Source organism: Fundulus heteroclitus, chromosome 13, assembly GCF_011125445.2.
Source record: "Fundulus heteroclitus isolate FHET01 chromosome 13, MU-UCD_Fhet_4.1, whole genome shotgun sequence".
Lineage (NCBI taxonomy): Eukaryota > Metazoa > Chordata > Actinopteri > Cyprinodontiformes > Fundulidae > Fundulus > Fundulus heteroclitus.
Genome location: NC_046373.1, coordinates 26586781 through 26599310, shown reverse-complemented (window position 1 = coordinate 26599310; position 12530 = coordinate 26586781). Strand labels below are relative to the sequence as shown.

At 38.1% G+C, this 12530-nt stretch overlaps 4 gene segments (V, D, J or C); 2 read left to right on the top strand and 2 right to left on the bottom strand.

Annotated features, from left to right (window-relative positions):
* Positions 1–196: 196 nt before the first annotated feature.
* On the top strand, positions 197–2780 carry LOC118565470. The segment is given in 3 exon segments: positions 197–223; positions 1053–1104; positions 2308–2780. Coding segments are annotated over 3 exon segments (411 nt in total).
* A 3213-nt stretch (positions 2781–5993) lies between these two features.
* LOC118565294 lies at positions 5994–6560 on the bottom strand. The segment is given in 2 exon segments: positions 5994–6331; positions 6439–6560. Coding segments are annotated over 2 exon segments (414 nt in total).
* A 1217-nt stretch (positions 6561–7777) lies between these two features.
* On the top strand, positions 7778–9944 carry LOC118565469. The segment is given in 3 exon segments: positions 7778–7857; positions 8205–8236; positions 9481–9944. Coding segments are annotated over 3 exon segments (438 nt in total).
* A 1926-nt stretch (positions 9945–11870) lies between these two features.
* On the bottom strand, positions 11871–12530 carry LOC118565295. The segment is given in 2 exon segments: positions 11871–12262; positions 12370–12530. Coding segments are annotated over 2 exon segments (414 nt in total).

Genomic DNA, 12530 nt, shown 5'->3' with positions numbered 1-12530 from the left:
CCACCTACTTTCTGATCATCCCTAATTATATCACCATGTTGGAGAACTCCATTTAAAGTTTCTACTCTCAGTCATAGACTGTTGTTATTCTTCTTCTCCTCCTCTTCTTTCTCTTCATCCTTGCTGACCAACAGTAGACCAATATCCACCAGCATCATTAGCGGTCATTGTTCACCCTGTTCTCAATCAATCCAATATGGAGATCATGTTATTGTCTTACGTGGTAAATTTGGTAAAGGTTTTACACCGGATGTCCTTCCTGATGCAATTCTCTGCATTTATCCAGGCTTGTGACCAAACCCTGAATAGAACACAGGACACTGTGCCCCTGTGAGGCTGCATTGCATTGGATAGTAGTTTACCAGAGTGATTTATTAAGTTATTAATCTAAAGTCTTTTCCTTAGACTAATAACTGCTTATTTATAACTTTGTTTGAGGAGATAATGTTATTTATAATTCTATGTGCTGTAAATAGTAATAGCAGTAATATCATCTTTACTGTCATTGAAACATACATTACAACAAAATTTGTTCTCTGCTTTTAACCCATCACCCTTGGGGAGCAGTGGGCTGCCATGTGCGGCGCCCAGGGAGCAACCTGGGGTGAAGGGTCTTGCTCAGGGACCCAGAATGCAGGCGCTGGGGATCGAACCGGGTACTTGCATCCTTCTCTCAGTGCAAGCACACTGCTCTAACCACTAGGCCAACACTCCCCATACACCGAGACACAGCTCGGTAAGCAATTTGGGGTTAAGTGCCTTGCCCAGGGGAACATTGACATGTGGCAAGTGGAAGCTGGAATCAAACCCACAACCTTCTGATTGCCAGACAACTACTCAACCCATTAAGCCCCACTTGACCTAATGACAGTATCAATAATAATAATAATAATAATAATAATAATTCATAATAATTCAAATTCTGACTAGTTTACATCTAGATTTAAAACAACTTAATGTCACACAGGCAGCAGATTAATGAAGTTTGTTTTCATAAAAGCGAGTGAGCCGTGTCTCTACAGTCAGAGGTTTTTGTACGACGGCTCAATGAGTTTGTATCACTGTGGTACACGTTTGGTGGAGGAACCAGACTGGAGGTTGGAAGTAAGTCAAATTTAAGGCTATTCTTTTACAAGCAGCATTCTTGTTTTGTCAATATTCTTTTCCATATAAAACCTGGAAAAATTATGTATATTTTCTGTTTCAAAAAACAGAATATTTAGCAAAATAAAGAAGTAATTTTGTGAATGGAAATCAGAAATCTGGGTGAAACATAGACAGATTCTATAGGTGATTTATCTAAATTGTAGGTTTAGTTTAGTCTAAAGTCAGAGAGCCGTGTCTCTCTACAGTCAGAGGTTTTTGTACGGCGGCTCAATGAGTTTGTATCACTGTGGTGGACTTTTGGTGGAGGAACTAGACTGGAGGTTGGAAGTAAGTCACAGTAAAAGCTTGTATTCAGTAATAATTGTCTCTTTAGAGTATCTCACTTTGATTAAGGATGAGACTAAATTGTGATAATTTTAGTGGATAATCTGAGGCTGAAGGTTTAGTTTAGTCTGAAAATGTATGAAAACTGTGTCTTTCTGCAGTCAAAGGTTTCTGTACAGCAGTTCAATCAGTTTATATGTCTGTGGAGGACTTTGGGTCATGGAATCAGCCTCGGTGAATGTTTGGATGTTTTTTAGTTATAGTTCTGTGTCCTGTTGAAAGTAGAAATTATATCTTTATTTTTATTATTTTTTTAAATAAGATCATAAAACAGGGGTTAAAGTGTAAAGCAACACTGGAAGTAAAATGTCAACAATTTTAAGAGTAATTGTCATGACAATAAGGATCAGTCATCCAAGAACATACATTTTGTTACTGAGATATTTGAAGCATAATCTCAAAGTATTGATGAAAGACATGAGAAAACTTCTGATATTGATCAGAGCTTCTGAACATTTTAAATGTATTTGAAATGTTACTAAATGATATATAGAAGTGTATATAAGCATTTATTTTGTTTTAAAGAAAATGACAACCAGTGTCATTTTGAATATGTGGTAAAAACGTAATATATTGGTTCTACATTTCAGTACTGAGATAATTTAGTTCAAACTGTATTCTCAGTCTTCCTGAGCTGATATGCATGAACAATTTTGAAAGGGAAGTGAAACAGAGCGTGAGCTGAGTGGCTGTTAGAGCAGAAAGACATCTGTCAGAAACTTCTTTAGGGAGAAAATTAACTCTAACAGGACAAGAGTTGAAATGACTGCTGTTAGATTCTAGTTCCTGTCCTCTAACCTGATTGGTGTCTCCTAGGTGATGCCCGTCCCACCCTGACAGTGCTGCCCCCCTCCAGTGAGGAGCTGCAGCAGGGGAAGGCCACCCTCATGTGTCTGGCCAACAAGGGCTTCCCCTCAGACTGGAGTCTGTCCTGGAAGGTGGACGACAGCAGCAGCAGCAGCAGCAGCTGGGAGCAGAGCAGGAGCCCCGGGGTGCTGCAGAAGGACGGCCTCTACAGCTGGAGCAGCACCCTGAGGCTCCCTGCAGACCAGTGGAGGAAGGTGGGCTCTGTGACCTGTGAGGCCTCCAAGGGCTCCCAGCCTGCAGTCACACAGACGCTGACCAGAGACCAGTGTTCCCAGTCCTGAGCTCATTCACTGGGAGTTTGCTGGTCTTTTTCTGCTACTGCTCTGTTTTTGCTCTTCAATCGTTTCTCTCATTGTTTCTTCCATAAGTGTTCATCTGTTAATGTACAACTTGATGATTGAAATAAAACTGACAAAAAAATAGTTGTGCCTTTACTTTATTATTTAAATATATTTATTGTTTTACTTACTGTTTACATTGTACAACCAGTACGGCGAACAAAGATATATATATGGATGTTTTCCAGTATCTTCTTTCACACACCAAATCTGCTGATCCACGTCTACTTTGAGCAAACGCTTTTAAAAAAAAAATCGCCGAACTAAGTCCACAATAAAATGTCTTCTAGGTGCGTAGTTGGTGGCTGTAGTGCAGACCGCGGTGAAGTTGGTTTGACATTGGACATTCAAGCTCCGCGGGGTCAGCGGGATCTAGCTCACGGTTGAACCGGTTGAAGGACTACGACTTCGGCCAGCGTCTCTCAGCTGCTCCCTTCTCCCATACGCGGTGGGACCGTCAACAAATCTGATTTGATTTTTGTCTCTCAAGAGTGCTCCGCTGACTCCGCAGAGCATGAATGTCCAATGTCAAACCAACTTCACCGCGGTCTAGTGCAGGCCAGAAAGTAGCGCTACATACTTGGCCGGTGGATCAAAAGGTAAGAAAGAAATGGGATAAATTTGTAAAAGAAACGAGAAAGGACTGGATTGCCGGCAGTGACAAAAGTGTTTTATGCAATTCGCACTTCACGAGCGAGGATTTTAAGGGGTACTTACAATAAAGCATGGGCTCTATGTCTTGGGCAGCGTTAGATATAGTCTCCCCCGGTTCACCTTGTTCAAACTCCATTTCTTCGTATATATATTCGGTATCGGAGTCGCCGATGCTTGCAGTGGAGTTTGTAGATGTATCAGACACTTTTTTTTAATACATTTTTTGTACGTAGAGTAAGAGTTATTAATTAAATTTAATAAATCGGTAGCGAAAGTCATAGTGTTAGCAGCCGGATGCACGGTACTCGTTCTGTTTGTGACGTCACATTCCGGAGCAGCCCGATTGAAGAATGTTCGGGCTCTTTTTTATTATGCAGCAAGTTTTATCAAAATTATTTCCAAACGGCGAACATAATTCACATATAATATACATTTCTTTACTCTGGTAACTATTTGAATGCATCTGTGTAAAAATACATTCAGTCCAAGAGTTAGACTTCAAAGTAAACAGGTAGGAAAGGTATGTTTGCAATAATGATTTAATGCTCATTTAATAATTTCTTCTGCTATGTCAAGCAATAACAATATCTATTGCACATAATAGCTGGTTTTAAATGAATCAGCAAGTCCTTGCCTGTTTTCCATGAACTCCCTTGAACACAGCATTAAACTTGGCATCTTCTCCCCGACTTTCCTGACTTCCTCTGACCTCCAGAAGCTTTTGTTGCAGATCAGGTAAATAAGTCATAGAGATAACTCCCTCCTTTGACACCATATTCACGTTTTATCAGCCTAGAATCAATACAGCAGAGCATTTCTTTTAAGTTACAGAACCTCTTGCTGATTAATCTTTTCATTCATTCTGAAAATATATTACTATTAATCTATTGATTTTCAATTAATTAGAATACGCAATTCAATGAGGCTCATTTATCAGATTAAAAGTACATTTGAAAATAACCTACTTTTCTTTAGGCCCACAATACTGTTTTTATTAGTTTGATGTAATAATCTAATCTTTAATATCACATTTTCATTAACTGTTAGCAGAAAATGATCCTAATTAACAGAAACACACACTTGAAAACACCAGTCTGTGTGTAGTTAGTCCACAATTTGAAATGTTATATCCATTTTGATGTTTTACATTTAAAATATCTTAAAGAAAACAGTATCAGCCTTCATATTGTGATAGAGCCTTTGATGTGACTGTGGGCTAAGTCTGCATCTTTGATACAGGGGACCCAGGTTCAAGCTCTGGTTGTGTCAGGAAGGGAATCTGGCTTGAAAACTCTTCCTAGTCTCTGTCTAAGTTGTAACGACTTGCTGTGGCGACTCCTGAACAAGTGAGCAGCTGAAAGATCTCACATAGCAATGTGAGATTATTCAGTTTTTTTTTACCTTTTTATTGACAATTTAACTTGTATTATAGATTTGATTCATGTTTACTATTTGTTAGATAAACTATTGAGACACCAGACTTATTTAATTGGTATAATTATACAGCTTATGTCTCTGTATATTTAAAATGATTTAACTTCCATTTTATCTTATTTTGTTTGTAAATCAGATATCATGAAGGTCAAAGGTCATAGCCAGTCACTAGCTGCCGCATACAGCTTCATCTTTGATTAATGTAAAATAGGATAAAAACATGTTTTCACAATAATTTAAACTTAGATTTTATTAAAACAGATCATTACAGTAAAATATTTTGAGTTTTGTTTATCACTAAACTAATGACGACCCGGTAGTAATAATTTTACCATGTAATGATGGGAGTTATATTTGATTTTGTATTCAATAAAAATTTTCTGCTTATGAAACTCACATTGAGCCTCTATTTACTGCAGAATAAGATTAAAAGTATTTTATGTTCACTGTAATGTTTTCTTACATATTTAATCCCTTTGCATGCTGTGCTTTATCTCCAGACACTGAGGGGTTTCGGATCAAAAAAGAAAATCGTCTGATTGTAGGACAACAGAAGAACAGTGAGCCATGGCGAGCCTAAATTTCTAGTTGAACTATATGACCTGGCTTTGTCTATCAAACTATAGACAATATAGTTATATAAATGTTGAAAATTAGTTAAAAGGTAAACAAAAAATGTTGATCTCTTTTCACGATTCGTCATAATACATGTTTGGTGACATTAGAGGACTGAAGATGTGAAAAGTCAGCTTGATGTGAAGTTGAGCATTATTACAGATTTCATCACATTTAATCCGGATATGTTTCCTCCATGTTTTATTTTATTCTCGTAATGATTCAGCAATGTTTGTAATGTAGTTATTTGATCACAGTGAATAATTTATTGACTGGAATATTGATATTATGTCTCTCCTGTAAAATCAGTTTTAAACACCTGTGAGGTAGAGGTCATAAAGCTCAAAGGTTATTGTCATTGTCTAGTTGCCTGAAAAAGCTTCAGATTTGGATGTTAACAAAGTGTTTCAAAATTTAGTTAAAATATTTTGAGTTTAGAAGTTTAAACAGCATTGTTTTATACTTCTCTAAAAAAAACTCTGAAGTCAATTTTACCAGATTAAAACAAGAAGGTGTGTTTTAGTTTGATCACTGAACAGAATCAGTCTCTGCAGCTGCAGTTCAGTTTCTGTTCAGCCTGACTGAGGGAGGTTTTTGTACGACTGTTTTTCACTGTGTGAACAGATACTGGCTGCTGATTTCATGATAACTCTGACAGTAATAAACTGCAGCATCTTCAGCCTGAACTCCACTGATGGTCAGAGTGAAGTCAGAGTTTGATCCACCATCATTAAAACGACTTGGAGTCCCTGAGACTCGACTCCCAACATAGTAAAAGAGCAGCTTAGGAGGTTGTCCATCTTTCTGTTGAGACCAGGCTAAACGGTTAGAGCCATAAACATTCTGACTGGTCCTACAGGGGATCCTGGCAGATCCTCCCAGATCAGCTGTCACTGCTGCAGGCTGAGTCACTGTGACCTGACCTCTGGACTCTGAGGACACAGAGACAAAAACATAAAGCAGCTTGATGGTTTTGTGGGCTTCATTTCAGAGGGACAGATGTTGATAGAGGAGAGGAGTTTGATCCTCTGGACTTTACCTGTGAAGCAGCAGCAGAGGAGAGTCCAGATGAGGACGCAGATCAAAGTCATGTTTTTGATGAGGAGGATTTCTGTGTCTTCTGTTGTCATGAAGGACAGCTGTCAGTCCTCCAGTGTTCAACTCTCACGACTATAAACTCTCCCAGAGCACTGGAGCATGGTGCTGCTGATGCAAAGTGCCTCTCTATGGAAATACTCTGTAGTGATCCCTGTAGGAGCTGGGATCTTTAAGTTGCAGTTGCTCTTTCAGTCAGAATATTCTGTTTATGTGCAAAAGTCCATTAATGATTTATTGAAACATTCTTCAGATTACTTTTTAAAACAGTGTTTAATGATTAATTAAGCGCAATCTCCTCTTGTATCATTTTCCATTGATTATTTATATTTAATTTTTTTTTCAATATTTAGTTTTTGTGGTAAAGTAACTTTACCTTTCTATAAGATTACTTCATAGATAACTGATATAATTTCAAAAGCATATACCACCCCAAAGTTTACATTTATTTCAATGGTGTTTCAGTAAGTATGAATCAATGGGAAAGGCTCTGAGTCAGTAAAATAGGTTGGATGGTACCTGTAAAGATAATTTTGTCCTAATCAGAGGAAAGTTCATCCAAATTCCATCGCAGTTTTGCGATTATAGATTTGACTTTACTTATTATAAAATTCTTTGGAAACCTCCAATATTTTTAAAGGAATTTAAAAGAGACAATTTTGTTGTACCAACATTTACATAATATTTGTGAATGATGAGGATGAAACATACAAAGTCAAATCTAAATCATATGTATGTAGTACCTTTTTTTAGTGGCACATAAAGATCCACTGACTTAGCCCCAGCAATGTCTTTCTACACCTTTGATTTTAAAGAAAAGCAATTTGACAACTAGCTAAACCAAGCTACCAAGATTGAATGAGTAATCATAATCCAAAAAAAAATCAGCTCTGAGATACCATGTAAACTACACATACTGTATATGAAACTGAGAAAAGATTTAACACCAGCGCTATTCCACCGTAGCACCAATATTAATCATGCATGCAGACGCTCTGTGTGCCCTGATGAAGGTTCACTCACCTCAGCATGCCAAAGGCCTGCAGCCACACCAATGGATGACTGTCCACCTACTTTTTGATCATCCCTAATTATATCACCATGTAGGAGAACTCCATTTAAAGTCTCTACTCTCAGTCATAGTCTGTTGTCTTTCTTCTTCTCCTCCTCTTCTTTCTCTTCATCCTTGCTGACCAACAGTAGGCCAATATCCACCAGCATCAATAGCGGTCATTGTTCACCCTGTTCTCAATCAATCCAATTTGGTGAAAGTTTTTCACCGGATGTCCTTCCTGATGCAACTCTCTGCATTTATCCAGGCTTGTGACCAAACCCTGAATCGGACACAGGACACTGTGCCCCTGTGAGGCTGCATTGCATTAAATAGTAGTTTATCAGAGGGATTTATTAAATTATCAATCTAAACTCTTATCCTTAGACTAATAACTGCTTATATACAACAACTTTTTGGGGGGATAAAACATGCTAACATTATTTATAATTCTATGTGCTGTAAATGAAAGTATCAATTAATAATGAACTCATAATAATTATAATTATGAGTAGTTTACGTCTAGATTTAAAATAACTTAATATCACACAGGCAGCAGATTTATGAAGTTTGTTTTCATGAAAGCGAGTGAGCCGTGTCTCTCTAAAGTCAGAGGTTTTTGTACGGCGGCTCAATGAGTTTGTATCACTGTGGTACACGTTTGGTGGAGGAACCAGACTGGAGGTTGGAAGTAAGTTAAATTTAAAGCTATTCTTTCAGAAACAACATTCTTGTTTAGTCAATGTTTTTTTCAAATGAAACCTGGAACAATTATGTATATTTTCTGTTTCAAACAAACAGAATATTTAACAAAATAAAGAAGTCTTTTTGTGAATGAAAATCTGAAATCTGAATTTGTACATAATAGGAGCTGCTTCAGGGTGGAACATAGACAGATTTTATAGGTGTTTTATCTAAATTGTAGGTTTAGTTTAGCTTAAAGTCAGAGAGCCGTGTCTCTCTACAGTCAGAGGTTTTTGTACGGCGGCTCAATGAGTTTGTATCACTGTGGTGGACTTTTGGTTGAGGAACCAGACTTGAGGTTGGAAGTAAGTCACAGTAAAAGCTTGTATTCAGTAATAATTGTCTCTTTAGAGTATCTCACTTTGATAAAGGATGAGACTAAATTGTGATAATTTTGGTGGATGATCTTAGGCTGAAGGTTTAGTTTAGTCTGAAAATGTATGAAAACTGTGTCTTTCTGCAGTCAAAGGTTTCTGTTCAGCAGCTCAATCAGTTTGTATGTCTGTGGAGGACTTTGGGTCGTGGAATCAGCCTCTATGAATGTTTAGATGTTTTTTAGTTATAGCTGTGTGTCCTGTTTAAAGTAGAATTTATATCTTTATTTTCATTATTTTCTTATACTGTGTTTTAAATAAGACCATAAAACAAGGGTTAAAGTGTAAAGCAATACTGGAAGTAAAATGTCAACAATTTGAAGAGTAATTGTCATGACAATAAGGATCAGTCATCCAAGAACGTACATTTTGTTACTGAGTTATTTGAAGCATAATCTCAAAGTATTGATGAAAGACATGAGAAAACTTCTGATATTGATTAGAGCTACTGAACAGTTTAAATGTATTTAAAATGTTACAATATGATAAATAGAACTGTATAGAAACATTTATTCCATTGTTAAAGAAAAGGAAAACCGATGTTATTTTGAATATCAGGTAAAAACGTAATATATTGCTTCTACATTTCAGTACTGATATATTTTAGTTCAAGCTGTATTCTCAGTCTTCCTGAGCTGATATGCATGAACAATTTTTAAAGGGAAGTGAAACAGAGCGTGAGCTGAGTGGCTGTTAGAACAGAAAGACATCTGTCAGAAACTTCTTTATGGAGAAAATCAACTCTAACAGGACAAGAGTTGAAATGACTGTTGTTAGATTCTAGTTCCTGTCCTCTAACCTGATTGGTGTCTCCTAGGTGATGCCCGTCCCACCCTGACAGTGCTGCCCCCCTCCAGTGAGGAGCTGCAGCAGGGGAAGGCCACCCTCATGTGTCTGGCCAACAAGGGCTTCCCCTCAGACTGGAGTCTGTCCTGGACGCTGGACGGCAGCAGCAGCTTCACCTGGGAAGAAAACAAGAGCCGAGTGGTGCTGCAGAAGGACGGCCTCTACAGCTGGAGCAGCACCCTGAGGCTCCCTGCAGACCAGTGGAGGAAGGTGGGCTCTGTGACCTGTGAGGCCTCCAAGGGCTCCCAGCCTACAGTCACACAGACGCTGACCAGAGACCAGTGTTCCCAGTCCTGAGCTCATTCACTGGCAGTTTGCTGGTCTTTTTCTTCTACTGCTCTGTTTTTGCTCTTCAATCGTTTCTCTCAGTTTTTCTTCCATAAGTGTTCATCTGTTCATGTACAACTTGATGACTGAAATAAAACTGACAAAAAAAATAATTGTTGTTTTACTTTATCACTTAAATGTATTTTTCGCTTTACTAGAACTGTTGCGCTGGACATTTTCAAATGAGGCATTTAAACAGCTTAGAATTTCCTTTTGGCTCTATTTTAGACAAAGTTTGATGATTTCTGGGTCAAAATTAACACAGTCAAATTATATCCTGCAGAGATATTAAGGTATTGCAAATAATTAATTAGGATCAATACTTTAAATCAGCTGCGACAGTGCATAAATATTGTATATTTTTATGGGACTTGATTAAATATTGTAATATATGTGGATTTTTACAAAACCTTCTCCGGCTGGACTGCATAACGGAGCTCACAGTTAAAACACAAGGAGGCGGACTATGTCTCTACATAAATGAAGGCTGATGTACAGATCTCAAAACAATCATGCAGCCCTCACCCAGAGACATTACTCATTAGCTATAAACCCTTTTATTCACCGCAAGAGTTTTACTGTTTTTTGCTGGTCGCTGTTTACATTCCACCTCAGGCCAGTGTTGATGAGGTGTTACACCTGGCCAACTAAATAACTAACGTGGAAAAAACAAACAAAAAACTCCAGATTCACTGATCATTGTTCCTTTTGACTTTAACATAGCAAACCTCAGCCTTTACCTTTTAAAAGTACAGGTATATTACTTGTTCCTCCAGGGTGGTCAGCAGTAGAGTCAGTGACATCATCATTGTGCTGCTGGTGTGTCAGTGGCTCTGAAAGGCCTGGACAGCCACTGATCAACACTGACCTCTTAACAGCTGGGAGCAGAGAGGCAGGACACATATGCAAACACACAGAGTCAGTCACATGGAGCTCAGCTCTACAGCTCATAACGCCTCCTTTTCTCTGCTGAAACATCTGTCATAGATTTATTAATCTGCATCTCCTGCTACATGTCAGGATATTTCCTCCAACCTGCAGAGAGAGCAGCACTACAGTAAAACTCAGAGTTTATGACCTTTAGCTGCCTTCTATCAGATTCAAGTCAGGACTCCCATACACAGGGTCTATTTAATGTTATTTAATAATGATCACATATTTATCTTAATCTGTGTCAAATCGAGTTTGTTTTGGGATGAACTTTTGATCCTCTGTGAAAACCAGGTTAAAATCTATTTGCACTTGTATTCCTTCTTATTGTATTGTAATGTTTAAACTTTATCTGTGGCAGATAAAAAATATAGATTTAAAACAATTTATTTATTATTACAGGAATAACAGAATGTCATGTTCTCATGTGTTTGCATTCAGTCAGCTTCACCAGTCATCAGTTTTTTTTTATTCATTCTGAATGAGTTAGTTCATTGATTGTTTTCCACTGTGTGAACACAACTTGGCTGTTGAAAGTGTCGCTCTGACAGAATCTTCATCCTGAACTTTATTGATGGTCAGAGTGAAGTCAGAGTTTGATCTACTGCCTATGAAACCATTTAGAGTCCCTGAAACTCTGCTGTTGGCCACATAATGAGCAGCTAGATAATTCAATTCACTTTCTGTTCTAACCAAGCTGTTTAGTGTACAATATCTGGCTCACATAACGTTTTTTATTAAAATTTCTGTTAAAGCCTTGCTGTGTCAAAACAATTGTATCAGTGTACAAATAAACTCCAACCCGAACCTTAAGATGTGTGTTCAGCCAAGAGAGATAAATCTTCATCAGGTTCTTAACAATGTTTTCTTCCACTTGGACCTAAATGTTGACATTTAAATTAAATCTTTGTTCAAATTTTATCTTCCAGAATTTTTTTTCAAGGTGTTTTAAAATATTCAAACCTATAAGTTAACTTCAAAGCTTCCTGCAAAACCAGCAATACATTTGAATGTGGACTATTCATTAGAATTTAGTTGTGAGGAAAAACTGTCTCCATAAAATGATTGTTACTCTGTGTGTGTGTGTTTAGTGAGCTGTGTCAGAGTCTGCTGTGACATTCAGCTGCAGTTTCTGTTCAGCCTGACTGAGGGAGGTTTTTGTACGACTGTTTTTCACTGTGTGAACACATACTGGCTGTTGATGTAATGAACACTCTGACAGTAATAAACTGCAGCATCTTCAGCCTGAACTCCACTGATGGTCAGAGTGAAGTCAGAGTTTGATCCACCATCATTAAAACGACTTGGAGTTCCCGAGACTCGATTCCCAACATAATAAAAGAGCAGCTTAGGAGTTAGTCCATCTTTCTGTTGGTACCAGGCTAAATGGATATTGCCATAAACATTCTGACTGGTTCTGCAGGGGATCCTGGCAGATCCTCCCAGATCAGCTGTCACTGCTGCAGGCTGAGTCACTGTGACCTGACCTCTGGACTCTGAGGACACAGAGACAAAAACATAAAGCAGCTTGATGGTTTTGTGGGCTTCATTTCAGAGGGACAGATGTTGATAGAGGAGAGGAGTTTGATCCTCTGGACTTTACCTGTGAAGCAGCAGCAGAGGAGAGTCCAGATGAGGACGCAGATCAAAGTCATGTTTTTGATGAGGAGGATTTCTGTGTCTTCTGTTGTCATGAAGGACAGCTGTCAGTCCTCCAGTGTTCAACTCTCAGGACTATAAACTCTCCCAGAGCACTGGAGCATG